The sequence below is a fragment of the Melospiza georgiana genome, chromosome 2, assembly GCF_028018845.1.
Source record: "Melospiza georgiana isolate bMelGeo1 chromosome 2, bMelGeo1.pri, whole genome shotgun sequence".
Classification (NCBI taxonomy): Eukaryota; Metazoa; Chordata; class Aves; order Passeriformes; family Passerellidae; genus Melospiza; species Melospiza georgiana.
The window spans coordinates 59263134-59280427 of record NC_080431.1 but is presented as its reverse complement, the minus strand read 5'-3'; the positions used below and the strand labels follow the sequence as shown (position 1 = coordinate 59280427).

The 17294-nt window shown below is 39.5% G+C and overlaps 1 protein-coding gene across 1 annotated transcript in view; it reads left to right on the top strand.

Annotated features, from left to right (window-relative positions):
• The window catches only part of KL (klotho), a 47942-nt gene extending 33251 nt beyond the window's left edge, over window positions 1–14691 (top strand). Inside the window, exons 3-5 of the mRNA XM_058045099.1 lie at window positions 5036–5304; window positions 7741–8857; window positions 12537–14691. Coding sequence (XP_057901082.1) covers window positions 5036–5304; window positions 7741–8857; window positions 12537–12874 — 1724 coding nt within the window. The 3' untranslated portion in view covers window positions 12875–14691. The remainder of the gene's footprint in view (window positions 1–5035; window positions 5305–7740; window positions 8858–12536) is intronic.
• Window positions 14692–17294: the final 2603 nt, after the last annotated feature.

Below are 17294 nucleotides of genomic sequence, written 5' to 3'. Positions count from 1 at the left end.
GTCCACAGAGGTGTGTTAAGGTACCAGGCTGAAAACTGATTTTAGTCTTTAGCATTCATCTTAGCACTTATGAAATGAGACTTCAAATCCCTTTCCTGGGTTTATTCTTTCCTTGAAGAACTCTCATATCTGCACATAGCATTTGGTGAGCCTGATGCTGCTGTTCTTGAAGACAGTAGGAAAATTATACTGTCTTTGGTAAGAGGAACTGCAAGACATGTAAACTATATTCTGAGTGGCCTTAGGAGAATTTGCTGTATTATATATTAATAGTTGCTTTCCTTATCTGAATGCATATGTGCAAAACATAAGAATATATATATGCAAAGATAAATACTATGTAATAGGGATTCCCTGATATTTTTTCCAAACAGTAAGGAAAATACACCACCGTAGATGAGACTTATTTGCTGTTTTCCCATTTCCTTCTGAAAAAACATTTTTTCAATCCTAGTACTTGCCAATAAGTTGTTGGGATTCCCATTTCCACTTTGTCTTTTAATGTCTAAATTTACAATTTGTTAAGTGATTTACTTGTCTACAGTTTACTGTTCTTGGTTTAAATAGTATTATTGTATCTATTAATTCAGATGAAATAGACATTGTGTTACATTGCCATTTTCATATGGTGAATGAGAAAAAATTGGTTTAATTTCATTCTCAGCAGTAATGAAGATGCAGAGGACTCCCAAATTGGTTTCATCTGCTACTCCAGAAACATAATTATTGCAAGTAAATTAAAAGGTGAATAAATACCTGAGCAAAATAGTAACTAACTGTTGCAAGTACAGTATCACTAGTTTGCATAAAGTCAGATGAAGAGTTCATCTTGGTGAAGAAGTCATAATCCGGTTACCTCAATTTCTGCTTAGATTTTAAATTGCTGGAAATACATACATGGATCTGTCTTTTAGTCACAGCTGACTGGAAGCAATCTCAATTTACAAAGTGTCTTTCCATTTATTGTATCACTCAATAAATAATAATAACAGCAACAACAGTACTAAAGACTTGTCATAAGACACTGGCACTTGCCTAAACCTTTTATAGAAAAAAAACCCAAACAAACAAAGAAAGCAGAGACAGGCTGGATCTGCAGGAGGGACTTTGGTATCATTTAAATGGAAAGTATTGCACCCATATCTTCTGTTGTTAGAATCTGCAAAATCCGATGTAAATACCAAAGGTTTCTGTGCAGTACCTTGGGGAATTTAGCTGAGGAAGATCCAAAAAAGTCATCATGCTGGCTGTGAGCAGATTTGTTGGACGGCATTAAAAACCAAACATAAAGGCACAAGATTTCTCTCTGAGAATTGTAGATATGCCTATACAGCGCAATGAAGCACTGTAATAGGAAGATTTTTGAGGTATTTACCATGAAATTCACTCCAGTGGTGAAGGGACAGTAAAATGACGCAGGAACTGTAGCACTGAGAAGCAAGGATGATTAATTCAGACACGGGTCCATATAGCTGGGATTTTGCTACTTGCTAGATCTTGCCATCCAGTATCTGTGCCTGGCTGTGTGTATGCACTGGTTCAGACAGAACTGCTTATTTCTCCATCTGCTTTAGCAAATAAGTGTAGCCCAGTTGCTACCTGTAGAGCAAACCAGTAGAGCAAAACCCAGAGCAAACCTGTAGAGTAAAAAAGAATTGGTGTTGAAAGCCAGGTGTCCACATGGTATGTATTCCTGCGGCTCATTTCTGGATTAATTTTACCACAGAGGAACCCAGGACATGCATTCTGAGCCCAATGTGTGATGTGAACTGAAGCATGGTGAGGGAGATTTGCTCAAAAGTGTGCTCCTGATTTCCCTTGAAGTGCTGATGTAGGTGTCCACTCTGATACTGCTTGCTGTAGAGAAGCTCTGTACAGTTTTTTAAATTTATTTTTTTTTTTCCTTTGGGAAAGGATATTTATTTGGGATTCACAGCCCTCTTTGCTATTTTTGGTATTTCTTTCTTTCTTTCTTTCTTTTTCTTTTTTTTTCTGGCACCATTTAGGGTTGATTAGAGTAAATAGAGCTGTAGTATAAAGTTGTTAAATATTAATTAGAGCCATTAATTGGTTGGAGATATCTTCTCCCCTCTATGAGGATCTTACTTTGGGATCATATTCATTTCCCTTCTCTGTCTCTGGTGCAACAAACAAATGGATTGTGCCTTGTAAAGCAGAGCATGTTGCCTGGAAGGGCTCCTCTAGGTCATGTTGATTGGGAGAGGTCAGGTCATTGTCTGGGGAGTTACCAGGTCTGAATTCAGAGTCTTAAGCAGAAAAGGAATAGCCAGACCCATGACAGGCAGAACCAAGCTATTCTCAGGTATGTCCAGAGGCAAAATATAGATCTTGGGCACCTTCCAGATGGAAGCATGGGCTGGGGGCTTCACACACCTCTTCTTCAGGCGCTGGGGTTGGAGAGCAGCTGAGCAGAGGGTTTTAAAGATCTTGTAGGTCTGATACTTATGGGTCTGCCATGTTTCCTTTCACGATTTCTATACTATTGAGCCAAACAGGACATGAGCTGAACTTCTGTTTAATTTTTAACCTAGTTCTGGCAGAGTTCTGGTCTGTACAGTATCAAACTTGTAGGCTTGCTCTGGGGGATTGCTCAGATCAGGAGTCACTTGCAATGGGAGTATAGATAAGGCCACTGAGTTTCAGAAGCAAGGACAGTCTAGATTACAGTCAGCCTCATCGGGTCACCAACAGACATAAAGGAAAAAAGAGGAAAAGAAAAGAAGAAAAAGAAAAGAAGAAAAAGAAAAGAAAGAAAAGAAAAGAAAAGAAAAGAAAAGAAAAGAAAAGAAAAGAAAAGAAAAGAAAAGAAAAGAAAAGAAAAGAAAAGAAAAGAAAAGAAAAGAAAAGAAAAGAAAAGAAAAGAAAAGAAAAGAGAAAAGAAAAGAAAAGAAAAGAAAAAGAAAAGAAAAGAAAAAGAAAAAAGAAAAGAAAAGAGAAAAGAAAAGAAAAGAAAAGAAAAGAAAAGAAAAGAAAAGAAAAGAAAAGAAAAGAAAAGAAAAGAAAAGAAAAGAAAAAGAAAAAAGAAAAGAAAAAAGAAAAGAAAAGAAAAGAAAAGAAAAGAAAAGAAAAGAAAAGAAAAGAAAAGAAAAGAAAAGAAAAGAGAAAAGAAGAAAGGAAAGAAAATAAGAAAAGAAAAAAGAAAAGAAAAGAAAAGAAAAGAAAAGAAAAGAAAAGAAAAGAAAAGAAAAGAAAAGAAAAGAAAAGAAAAAAAAGAAAAAGAAAAAGAAAAAGAAAAGAAAAGAAAAGAAAAGAAAAGAAAAGAAAAGAAAAGAGAAAAGAAAAGAAGAAAGGAAAGAAAAGAAAGAAAAGAAGAAAAGAAAAAAGAAAAGAAAAGAAAAGAAAAGAAAAGAAAAGAAAAGAAAAGAAAAGAAAAGAAAAGAAAAGAAAAGAAAAGAAAAGAAAAGAAAAGCATTAATTTTCATTGTGGTTATATGCAATTGGTGTGGGATTTGGTGTTTGAGACTTCTAGACTTCTTGGAACTTCCAAACATTTTTCAAGTTGCTTCTTTCCTTGGTGACACTTAAAAGTTAATACATTTTTTAAAAAAGATTTGAGGAGGATTTTTACAAGGTGCTCAGGAGGTGTGGGAGTGCTGTGTGAAGTGATGACTTACAGAAGGGTGAGATGCTGTTCAAAGAGTTTTCGCTGAGACTGGTTCACACAGTGGCTTTTACTCTGCTGTATGGCAGATGTCATCATGGGTGCATGCAGAGGTTAGAAAAATAGTGACATTTGCCAGAGACAAAAGAAGGTGCCTTTAGGAGGAGAAATATTCCATTTCCTTAGACATTTTCTCATGACCTCTGACAAAGACTGGGCCAAATTTGTTCCTTATTTAATTGCATTGTTCCTTTAATTGATTCAAACAGGGCTATAATCAAGAATCCATGTGGTGCCTCATAACTGATTGTAATGAGGTACGTTAGTAAATGTACCTCAGGAAATTAGGATCTTGTTATTCTGCTTGCCTGAAATAATGCTTTCAGTGTTACTAGGCTGGTAAATATTATATTCAGGTAGTATCCAGTTTGGGCTGACAGAAAATGGTGAGTAATAAAGATAAACTTTGCTGGCTACAGAGCCAAACACCAGTTCAAAAGAATGCTTACGAATGTGCTTAAATGCATTGCTGAATTAGGGTGGGTCTAATTATGTAATTAGAATTAGCACACTCTTTTATGCTTTCCTGGAGCTGAGCCTTGCCCAGGAACATTTTGCTGAATCTCAGTGTTTAATACAGCTAAAAGTGAGTATCATTTGGAATCTTATAATACTGCTGGTTAAACTAACAGATGCCAGTAGATCCTGACATTAACCTTTAATGCATGTGATGGTTTTAGAAGTCAAACAGTTGACCTAGAACATGCACATATTTTTAGAGACCCTTAAATATTTGAGCTGGAAAATGCTGTGCCATAAAAGATGAAAAGAGACAAAATTTCAAAATAAACAGTGGCTTTCTGTATTATCACTTCTACTTGGAATCTGTGGTAATAAAAATTCACGTGCACACCAAATATGCTGTCAGGTTTTTCCCAATATGTATTTGGAGTGGAGGGGGAGAAGATGTAAAGGAGTACAGCTTTTGTTTGCATACAGGGTAGTGCTGCAGCAACAGCTGCCCTGGAGTGAGCTGCAGCATGAGCAGAGCAGAGGGCAGTGCAGGGCAGCCCCCAGCTCCGTGGCTGCAGAGGGTTCAGGTTCTACTCTGAGGCTGAGCTTTGGCACATCTGATGAGCAGCACTGCTGAAACCACTGCTGCGCGGCTTCTCCTGCTAAACCTCTCTGCTTTAAAGCCAAGCCAGGTACCTCTGCTGCCTCCTACCATACTCTGGAAGCATTCCCAGCGCAGCTGAAATATGTTCCCTGAAAGGGCTTTGAGGAAGGCCCTGAGATACTTATCTGACCTGTTGCATTGTTCTTAAACACTAATGCTGCAAGCATTGCTGATAGTGTGAAATCTACAGAGGAAAAATGAGCACTGTGCTAAGTTTGGGTTTGTTCTTTCCTCAGCTATCCGGTACGACGGAGTAAACGTGTTTGGCTACACAGTCTGGTCCCTCCTGGATGGCTTTGAGTGGCACAGGGGGTACAGCATTCGACGTGGACTGTTCTATGTTGATTTTCAAAGCCACGACAAGAAGTTGATGCCCAAATCTTCTGTCTTGTTCTATCAAAAGTTGATAGAAAAAAATGGCTTCCCACCTTTGCCTGAAAACCAGCCCATAGAAGGTATTTTTCCCTGCGGCTTTGCTTGGGGAATTGTTGACAACTACATTCAGGTGAGTCTGATAATAAAGCTGACAGGCTGTCCAGCCAGATCAGTACACAAGTTCACGGTGACATATTTGCTGAATAGACTGTCTTTGCCACAGTGCTGCAAGGAGATGGGTACAAGGCTTTTGAGCCAAACAGTGTGTCTATCATTCTTCACCAGACTTGCTGTGTGTGACCAAGGCAAACCAGTCAGATTGAGACACTATAAATAACATTATAGAAAAATGTATGGAAATGGAAAGGAGTCTGATGCTTGTCTTCCCTCAGCATATGTGACCAGTTATGGGAAGTCAGCTCTTTTCAAAGGGAAGTCAATTAATCTGCTATACTGTAAAATGCGTGTTTAGGAGTTCCTGACAACTCCTAAACTCTGGTGGCATGTTTCTATATCTTGTGCATATCCATCCTGGTACTGTTCTTAGAGAGATTTTATATAAAAGGAAGTGAACGAGATTAGTTTTAAATGAAATTTCTGTATTCCTTCTATTTCATTTTATGTTATACTGTGTCTGATGAGGGCTTGCAGTGCCCCTGCATTGAGCCTAGCTAGTTCATGGCTCTCAGTCTTTCTTTCAACTGATTTGACACTTTGGGAGAATTTTTCAAATTATAATACTTTATAACATGAGTAAAAATTCTACCTTAGTTATGATCGCTTTAACTGTTGGGCTCTGTAATTTTCAGATGCTATTTTGGGTTGCAGAACTTCTCTAACCACAGTAAAGAGGTATAAATTCAAAGTCAAGGCTTCATCCAAAACCAGAATTTTTAATTCGTATATTTCACAAAGGCAGAATCTTTCTTAAGGCTTGAATGTGAGGAGCTTGTTTATTTTTTCTCAGTCCAAAAGTAAGATTTGGCTTTGTTCTCTTGAGAAATACTGCAGCCTTCTTACCTCATGCACTGATTTCCAGGAAAATTCAAGTCATCCTCCTAGCTCTCAGATAGATTAAGAATTGGAAATGGAATTGCTGCTTTTGGAGTCAGTAACAACTATAAATTTGTGGAGTCAGTCAGCCTACAACAGCTAAAAAATCCCTCCCATCCCCAAAACCTTCAAAGCTGAATATTTTCGTTTCAAAAGGCCATTCAAACATTTTGTGCTGTAAGGCTTAGGTTGTTTGATTTGTAGATGCATCACGGTGGAAAAACTGTTTTGACAGCATTCCCACAATATTAGTGGCAATGCATGCTTTAGTAATCTACAAGGGACAATTCTCCAGAAAAGCAATTTCCCTCAGACATGCTGTTTTTTATTACTTTCTTCTACAAGCACAGTACTGACCTCTCCGGAGAAAATAGCAACTGATTTTCAGCAGCTTCTTTTATACAGTCTGCAGAGCCTCAGCTACAAGTTGAACACTGGTTGTAGGCTGACACCTGCTTTTCAAACAGAGGGCAGGACAAGGAATCTGAGCTCAGGGGGAAGCTGCACGGCAAAGATTAAACATAAAGAGAAAAGGACAAATAAAGACCATGGTACCTCTATCCTATGGTTTGGATGTAGAAAGAATTACACAGAGTATGAATAAGGAAATTTCACACTGTGCATTATTATAAGTAGTTCAGTTTTTCATTTTCTAGTCCTTACTGTGCTGGTGATTTTCATTAAAACGTGGAAGTCTAATTCTGAGTGACCCTGAGAAGCTCATTTTGTACTGTTTTACTGTGTCATACAGGCAGTTGTGACATCTGAAACCCTAAAGCCTTCTGGGAAATGCATTTTCTGTTGGACTAACAGCAGGTTTACCCAGAAGCCCAAAAAAATTGATTCAGACATCAACAGCCTGCTGAAATAACTTGCAAATTACTTCAGTATGAATTAAATAAAAAAGGATGTCTCCAGCAAGAAGGAAAAAATTTGCTTGTCCACTGAATTTTTGCTAAAAATCAAGTGCAGAGCATTACTCATCTTTCATCATGGTCAGGAAAAGAAGAGGACACAGAAATGATGTTGTATTCATTATTTCTTCTCATGCATTCAGGGAGTGGTCTTGAAATTGACTGTACTGGGTAATTTACAGCAGACAGTCTCTCTGTATTCCCTCCTTCAAAGAAAAAAATTTAAAAAATTCCTGTAGTCTTCACTGAAGATCTTGTTCTCTGGATATCTGTTGCAGACTTAGTGCCTTATCCCCGAGAAATCTCTTGTTTCTTTTGGAAACTGGAACAACTTAGAGAAGACATAGACATGATGACCATTAGCATAAGCTTGTTTGGAAAGTAGGGTGAAAATAATATATAGATTTGGTACTTTTCTGACATCACTTGTTAACAGAAAAGTCATTCATTCATATGAGCCCAAGATGGCAGTATCAGAGATGCTGAATGCAATGTTTTGATTCAGGATATTCTTCCACTAGGCTGTGTCTGATGATTATGATGTTCCCACCTACCTGGAACAAATAGCTTCAATCTGGTGTGTTTCCTGTTCCTCCTAGGTAGACACAACACCTGCCCAGTTCCTTGACTCCAGTGTTTATGTGTGGGATGTTCACCAGACGAAGCAGCTCATTAAAGTGGATGGAGTTTATGCCTCGAAACGCAAGCGTCACTGTGTTGACTTTGCTGCTATCAGGCTCCAGATCTCTCTTCTGCAAGAAATGCATGTCACACACTTCCATTTTTCACTGAAATGGTCTTTAATCCTTCCTTTAGGTAACCTTTCTCTAATCAACCACACACTTGTACATTACTATCAGTGTTTTGCTAGTGAACTTCTCAGGGTTAACATAACTCCTGTCGTTGCTTTATGGCAACCTATGATTGAGAATCAAGAGCTTCCAGTTTCTCTTGCCAAATATGGTGCTTGGGAAAACGCAGAAACTGTTCAGGCTTTTGTTGAGTATGCCAGATTCTGCTTTACAAGTCTTGGGGACCATGTCAAATTTTGGATCACCATGAATGAACCATCTGTGAAAAACCTGACATACACAGCAGGGCACAACCTGTTGAAAGCCCATGCAAAAGTCTGGCATCTTTATGACAAAGAATTCAGGAGATCTCAGAAGGGCAAGATATCTATAGCTTTGCAAGCTGACTGGGTAGAACCAGCTTGTCCCTTTTCCAGGAATGACCAAGAAGTTGCTGACAGAATTTTAGAGTTTGACATTGGCTGGCTTGCAGAGCCCATCTTTGGGAATGGAGACTACCCAGAGGTGATGAGAGCGTGGCTTCACCGAAGAAACAGTGTTGACCTGTATAATTTCCACTTGCCTTACTTCTCAGAAGATGAAAAGAAGTTAATACAGGGCTCATTTGATTTTTTTGCCTTGAGTCACTACACTACTACCCTTGTGGGCTCAGAGAAGGAAGATGCAGTAAAATATGACCACTACCTTGAAGTTCAAATGATCAATGACATCACGTGGCTTCACTCACCCAGCAGAGCTGCGGTAGTGCCCTGGGGGCTGCGCAAATTGCTCAAGTGGGTGAAATCAAAGTATGGCAATGTCCCAGTTTATGTTATGGCTAATGGGATTGATGATGACCAGAATATGGTGCATGATAAGCTCAGAGTGTATTACATACAGAATTACATCAATGAAGCTTTAAAAGGTAAGGAGCCACAAATGGTTTATATGTCACAAATCCCACTGTTAGTATACTCTGTGTGATAAAGTATGCTTAGCTTTATAATATGGATCCTCTGTAGAATTCTCCCTAAATGAGATGTTACTACAGTGTAACAGGTAATTTCCCCCTTGATTTATGATTGATTGGTGTTACTAAATGTCAGGAAGATTGACCTTGCTTATATCCTGCATAAGACAGCAGAAGAAGATTTTTATGGATTCAGTAAATTTAAATAGAAGTTGTGTGATTAGCTCCACATGTATTTAGTCAGATTTTCATCTTACTGCACTTCTACTGTTGTTTTGCTTTGCTGCTTCTCTCCATTGATGTGCCTCAGGGCTGGATATGAGTTCTGTTCCTCAGTTGTCTCTGTATCTTATCCAACAATGATCTTATCCAACAGTGATCTTCATAATAATTCAGCTGTCTACCTCATTATGCCATTTCCTGGACTGTTTCCTGCTATTCAGAACACATACCAGTCCTTTTCTCTGTCTCAAAGATTCATAAATTATAAGGCAAAAAGCATTTTGAGTCATCCTGTCATACAGCACATGCTGTTTTTTCAGAAAAGTACAAGACCCAAGTGAGATAATTTTTACTGATGAAGAATCTTTGCTGCCTCACAGTATGTGTGTGTATATATGTGTATATATATATATATATATAAATCTCATTTCTACTATTAATTGCTCTGGCTTCACCTTTAAGCAGTCTTGTGCATTTCCATATGTATTTTACCTGTGTAGGTATTTGCAGACGCAAGACAAGCTATCTCTCATGTATCTCTTTGATAGAAAATAGAGACAAAGCTCTTTGTGTCCCTTGATGTAAAGCACCATTTCAAAGCTCTGAGTTATTACGTTTTTCCCTCTGTGCTGATATTCTTCATGAGAGGGGTAAACCCACACCTGGACACACTGTTCCTGTCACAGCCACACTTAGGCAGGTATAACATAACCTCTTACCCTCCTCATTTCTACATGCAAGCAGGCTGTTGGCCTTCTTGGCCATGGCAGCAGGTTGGTTACACAGCTTCTGTGATGATATACTGACATTTTAAACTCAGTTACAGATTTCTTCCCCCTATTTGAAGCAAGACAACCTCTTCAAAACTAGGTCTGCTTGTTGTTCACATTTGGTCATGTGCAAATGCCTGCTGCTTGTTTGTGCAAACCTTGCTATGCTGGCTAAGTTATGTCTCTAATCTTTGTGACTTGCAGACTGTGAGAAAAACTTCCAGATTTTTTTCCGGTTGCTGATATATTTAAGATATTTAAATAACTTAGTGCTAAAAGCTGAGCTCCATGACCATGGTAGAAATATACACATTGTGACACTTACTTGCCTTCAATTACATTTCTAGACTTACTTCTCGTTCTATTACTTAATTCTACTTGAGACTAGTTGAAATCTGTTTATTATGGACTTCCCTTGACCTCATAACATTTTATTTTCTTGTTCCAAATGCCATATAATGTAAAGTCATTTGCCTTGTGAAGCTCTAAATATTTAACATCAAACATCATTACTTTTATTGATCTGCTGCTCTCAGAAAAAAAGTCAAGTTATTTTGACAAGATTTATTTTTCATAAAGCCAAACTGATTGGCATTAATAATGTATTATCTCCTAAATTTTATATTTATCAAGCTTTATATGATCTGTTCCACTCTTTTGATAGGTAGTAAAGGATGGCTGGCAGTTCCTGTCCACTGTATTAACTATTGGCTTTAACTTCCCCCTCTGTAATTTCCACCTCTTTTGCTGATTACTGAATATCAATATTAAGTGCCCAAGAGTTCATTCTCCATCATTTTGTAGCATTGAATGCATGTTTTATAAATCTATAGTTAAAAAATATTTTGACAATATTTGGGCTTGTGGTTTCAAACTGTTTTTTTCTGTACTGCTTGTCTCCTTGGCACTTCTGTTTTCAAAGTGTCTGTGGATATGGACTTTTCTCCCAGTTCCCATTAGCAAGAGCACCTGCATGCCTCTGCTTTTTACAGAACTTTATCCTTTGTACTGTTCTGGTACCACTGTCCCTCAGTCACTTCTTTCTCCCTCTTCTGTCCAGCCTGTAAATAGCTCCTGTGTTTTTCAGCTTAACCTATTTTCTTATCTTTTCACCTTCTTTGTGATGGATAAATATGTCTCTGCTAACTAGCTGTAATATTTTTCCTATAGTTTAATATAGACACCATACTCTCATCCATAGTGTTTGGTCCATCAGCTTTTCCATTTTTTTCTTCTCCCTCTCTGATACTGCATTTTTGTCCATCTTGTTGTTACATAACCTTGGCATCATGACTGATTCAAGTTTCTCCAAGACATGCATTTCTTTTTTGCAACACCTTGTGTAGTAACTAAGATGAATTATAAATCTTGTGTCCTTACCTCAGTGTCACAGTGTAGAGGGGCATTGGTATGTGTATGCCCTGGCCTTAAAGTCCCTATTCTGCCTTCTTCCTCCAGCTGGTTTCAGGCACTACATGTGGAAATTTTTGTGTATGTATTATTGCTCACCTGCATTGTTCCAGGGGAGCCAGCAGGTTTGTGCAGATAAATGATTCCAGGATACAGTATGGGCCCTTTTGGACTGAGGCTATATTTTGGAGTGCTTTGTACTCTCTTTAAGAGACATCTTTGCCAATTGAAAACAAAGAACAGCAGTAACCATTTATATAACACCATTAAATCCACCTGCAGTTCTGCAAACACAACTAATTATCCTGGGCAGCAGCTCTGTAAAAGCCCAGGTAAATATTATTTCATTTTACACATGAAAAGTAGGTTAGAGGTGCTAAAATCTTGCATGTGGCTTCAGGAAGAATTGTTTCCAGAAGCATATGAAAGTTCAGTCCTGTGTTCATCTGCTTTAATTTGCTAAAACAGTGATTTTGAGAGATAAACTATTACAGTTTGTGTTTACTACCTTGGATTGATTTTTTTTGTCAAGCAGGATGGATGGCTCAAGGTTAACACTGCAGCTGCTGGGCCTCTTCCAGTAGCTGAGTTAGCAGTATGGATTGCAGACACGTTCTCAATGCAGACTGATACAGGTCATCTTGGATCAGAAACTTGGGTTAATAACAGGAGAGGGCTGTAATTTACATAAACTTTCCCCTTGCACCAGTGATATCCCAGTGCACAACCTCAGCGTGGCTGTGTGATATTTCTGGTGTCGCTGTGCCTTTGCAAGTGAGAAGTGCAGCCAAACATCCTCTGTTTCTTGACTGTCCCCATCAGGATGTGCCCTGCAAGGGAGAAGGAGCAATCAGAGAAACAGGATGCAGAAAACTAGGGGCAGGAAACCCAAAACCTGTATTCTTTAATACGTAACAAAGAGAGCCATCTTTTCATGATAGTCTCTATGCTGATCATAAAACACCATCAGGCACTCACAGCTGTGTTTGCCAAGCCCAAGGAAATAAATTGCAGGATACTCACAGATCACACTGTCTGGCAGTGGCTGACAGATTCTTACTTTTTATGAGAAACATTTCACAGATGTACATGTACCTTACCTAATTTTGGAGAGAAGTGCAGATGTGGATTTAACATTCCCCTGCCCCTCCTTTACATATGGATATATGGTACTGCTCTTGAATTCAAAGTGACATTGATTCATTTCTTCCACCCTTTGTCTTCTTTTGCAGCTTACACCTTGGATGACGTTAACCTTCAAGGATATTTTGTCTATTCTTTTAATGACAAAACTGCTCCTAAGTATGGTCTCTACAGCTATATTGCAAATCAGTATGAAGCAAAGCCTTCACTGAGACATTACAGAGAAATAATTGGCAATAATGGTTTTCCTGGTCCTGAAACTCCTGAGTTGCTGTGTCCAGAAGAGGTTGCCTCATGTGCCAATTGCCACTTCTTCCGAACAAGAAAATCATTATTAGCCTTTATCTCTTTCGTATTTGTTGCATTTATTGTTACTATATTCTTCATTACTTACTACTCCAGGAGGGTGGAAAGACGGTATAAATAGAGCTCTTCTCCTTTGAATACATCACTCACTGTCCTTTTTCTTGCAATCTCTTGGGAAATTTGAAATAAAATGCACAATGCTGTGATTGCTTCAGCATTAGGAAGGCATTTACTTGGTACTGCTGGATATTGACATTGAGAAGCTATTGCTTGCATATGGCTTCCAGAAATCATTTTCTCTGTTGTAGTACCTTTGGTTTATAACCAGTCCTTGATTCCTGTGGTTGGAGTTGTTTCACAACTTTCCCTGGGACCTTTTGATGCTTTACCCTTCTTGGATTTCCCTTGCTGAACTGTACAGGTAAAAGTAGGTTTTGATAATGTGGTGTGATGGAAGAGTCTAAATGTCAAATTCTCCAAGACTGAGGTGAAACAAGAATTTGCTTTTCCAAATTAGGATTTAACACTGATGTTTCTTAACCAGACCTAGAACCTAACTGCAGCAGAGATCATGACTGAGAAGAAAGTGGAGGAGAATTGCAAAAAGCAGTGCCAGGGAAAGATTAACCCCTGTCCTAAAGCAGATGCAGGAGGAAGAACAGGGGGTAATGAGTCTGTACTGCTGGGAGCTCTTGGTAAGTCAGTAACTGGTACTGTGACTACGTCTGAGTTCAGGATGCCATTGGGGAACTTCAGTTAAAGGAACTGTGTCATTCTCAGGGGGGTAAAAAGCAGGGATATATACAGGGATTGCAGGGGTCCTGCCATCTACAGGAAAGAGATGAGAAGGGTGAAAGGGCTTCCCTTTGTTTTGCTCAGGGAAAAAAGGGTAAAGAGCAGGAACTGGGATGTCTTCACTGTCTCAGCTGGCAGAAAGCTGTTTGCCTGACCCTGTGCCTCTTGCCCTGTACCCAGGGACATGGCACAGCTGGGACATCCTTTTTCTGCACTTCTCACAGCTAGTTGAACTCAGCTGCCACTGCTGCTGCCCAGCCACTTACCTGCTGGAAACTTGTGACAACTTAGCAGGGATGGTCTCTGCGTGCTGTTTGTGTTGAGTGCAGAGTTTTCAAAAGGCAGCATTTTGGTGTAATAGTGCAGCACTTTATTGCTGCCAGGGTCTGGGACTGTGGAGCTGTTGGGCCAAACCTCTCACAGGTTGGCTGGAGGTTCTGCTTTGAGCAAGTGGACCTGGCAGCATTTGATCCCTAAGTATTACTGGATGTCTGAGGGCCTGTTTTTCTCTCAACAAGATGAAATAGTGGAATGTTAGCGCCGTTGTTTATTAGTAGAAATAGAGAATGGGAAAGAAACCTGTGTCATTTGCCTGCCTTGTGAATTGCTGCATTCAGAGGGTCCTCAGGGTAAAGCACTACGGTCATTTTTGTCTGGTCTCTAACTCTAGGCCTGCATTGCCTTCAGCTGTAATTGTATTTTTATTGTTATGTGAACAATGTCACTCACTGGAAAGAACATTTTAAAAGAAATGTGTGCTATGTTAATCAAGAATTATTTATCTACTAAGGCTGATTATGTTGTATTTAATGTGATGTTTATCTACTAGATTACTAGAAGATGACTAAATAACCTCCCAGGATTCTTTTCAACCTGATCACTCTATGATTCTATACTGTATATTAAAACTTACATATGAAATATGATTTTAATTTGTAATTTAAGATTATATTTTTTCTTACATAACGTATAGAAAAAAAAATTACTGTCTTCTCATATGATTAATATATTTTTGTTCCAGTTCTAGTCTGTAAATGGTCTCTCTTTGCAATTATGTATATTTTGGTATTGAGATTGAGGTGCACATTTCAGGGTAAGTGATGAAGTATTAAAAATACGTGTAAAAATTATTTATAGACTGATAGGACTAGAAGAGGATAGGATAGAAGAGAACATTTCAAACTGCTGTGTATTTATGTGTTGGTGCCTGGTGCACTGAGGATTATGAAGAAATAGCTCTCCCTGAGTGTATGAAATGTGGAATGGCTTTTCCCTGGCACGGCAGTGAATCACCATGCAATACGTTATGCCAGCTGCCAGATGCCTTTGCAGCACGTAACAAAAAATGGCATTCATTTAGCACAAGCTGCACCCAGCTCATGCCCAGCTTGTGTGTTCTGTATGCCTGTGTGTCTGTGTTTGTGTGTGTTTTGCTGTTGGTCAAATGTGGGGGCCTGATGTTCTGAGGAGCCAGGTGTAGCTGGGTTGTACCTGCCCCCCTGGGTTTGAGGGGGCTCAGGGGGCCTGGACAGGGCAAATCCAGAAGAGCACAGGTGCCATGGACACTGTGCTGATGGAGACTGGTCTGACCTGATGCTTCATGAGCAGTTCCCATCCATCCAGCTGCTGCTGGGAGCTGTGGGATGGCCCAGGCACAGCACAATGTGTGAAACATCGGTCCCGGCACGGAGGAGACACGGCAGGCTCTTCCCATAGAGGCTGGGTGATATGTAACCACTGACAGGCAGATGGCACCAGCTGGATAGCTAATTTGTAGGTAAACTGGGATTTGTTGCTGTGTGATCATATCCACTCATGGAGCCATGACCCATGGAGCTAACACAGCCTTTGGCATAGTTGTCTTCAGAAGAGGTTTTAAATATCACTGCAGAGCACAGCTGGCTTGAGCAGGGCACACTGGTTGCCAAAGCCTTCTCCAAAGTGTCCTGCCTGTGGTGCTGCTGGGCCAGTGAATTGCACAATGATGGGCTGTTCTGATGGAGACAATGGTATGGTTTTGCCTTTGGAATCTGCTTTATTTTATGTAATCTGGGACAGTGCAAGTTTCCTATCATTTGTCTTGAAAAAAATCACTCTTCAGTAATAACAAGGAACCCCATGAATAGGCAAAGATGGAATACCTGTCCAAGGTGTGCTTATGCAAACTGATCTGGCAATCACCTCCTTTGGTCCTGCTGTAGGGCACTTGCTGCCTTGGATGCTCACATGAGAGCAGTGATCTGGCTCTCCCAAACCAATCTGTGCATCCTGAGCAGAAATGCAGGCAGCAGGAAGGACTTGGAGCAGAGGGGGCTCCCTACTCAGGCTGCAGAGATGGCTTGGTGGTAGCTGGTGGTTTGTTTCCTCAAGAGCAACAAGGCTCAGCATGCTCAACTTGCGGTTTTTTAGGTACACTGCTTTCTTGATTTTTAACTGTGTTTATAGAATGAAATGTTGTTGCCAGTTTACTCAGTGCTCCAGATTAAACATTCTATCTGTTCAAAATATTTTTATGACACGTGTGCAAAACTTCTGGTTTATTTCTTGAAAAGATTGTGCAGAGTGACTGTGGGAGGGATGTCTTTGCTAAATGACCGGATGAAAGTTATATTGTTTTTATAACAATCGCAGAAGTGAAATAAAGATACTGAATGTAACAAATTGTAACGTGATCTTACTGTTTAATCTGTCCAGTTTTTTCGCCTGCAGCATGAAGTACAGAGCATCTCAGGAGAGGCTATTGTGATAACTCTGCAAGGAGTTTGTGTTGTTTGTTTTTCCAGTGACACAGAAATAACTCTAGCTTTTGTTGGAGATTTCTGGGGCCTGTGGCTAAACAGATGTTTTTCCAGCAGACCTAGGAGTTTGGAGGCTTTTTGTTATTTGAGAGGTTTTTTTATTATTATTTTTTAAAGTGACTGTTGCTATTTAGAAGATCTGTGGAAGTAACCATACCAATTTAAGAGTGCTTTAGTGCAATATCTTATTCCATAGTAACACTGCAGTAAATTTGAAAACTCTTCTATTCCAGTAGAGTTACTCCCAGGCTTCAGGGATTCTGTCAGCATAGTTCAGCACTGAGCAGTCTGTTTGTGGCATCGTTGTTAAACATCCTAAGGAAAGTAAATGTCAAGATGAAGGGAAGTGGGAGCAGAACAGACAAACCCAGAGAACAGAAGAGGGGCCATACAAGCCTCAGCATGTTTAAACACGCAATTTGCCCTTTTCTCCTTGTATTATATGTGTTGCTTTCAAGTCACTTAGAAAACTTGATCTGTTCATTCTGCTTCCAGAGACGGCTGAGGTGAAAATTTCCCTATTCAGGGTAAAGAAGTCAATTCTAGGTGCTAGACTTTAGCTTTGGCAAGGAAAGTTCAATCTTGTTCCTTTTTTGCTTGAGGAAAGCCAAGAAAAAGAGACATGGAAAAGAAAAAGGAAAGCTCTTCCTGTCTTTGATGTGCCACTCATTAATTGCCAAACCACCGTTCCTCAGCCCTCTCAAGGCTATGGCTGGTGCAGGCTTGTTAAGCCCACCCTTCTTGTTAAGCCCACTCTTTATAAGAGATTGGAAAAAGGGAATAATGAGGTGAGAAGAAGGTGTCAGGGCCTAGTGTATCAGAGTCTTTTACTTTGCTTCATGAGTTGAACAGAAGCACCACTGTCGAGCAGTTCTGAGAAAAATTAAAACTTTTAAGAAATCAGAAAGTTGAAATAACAGCAGCATGCAGCCAGGATGCTTGTGGGTG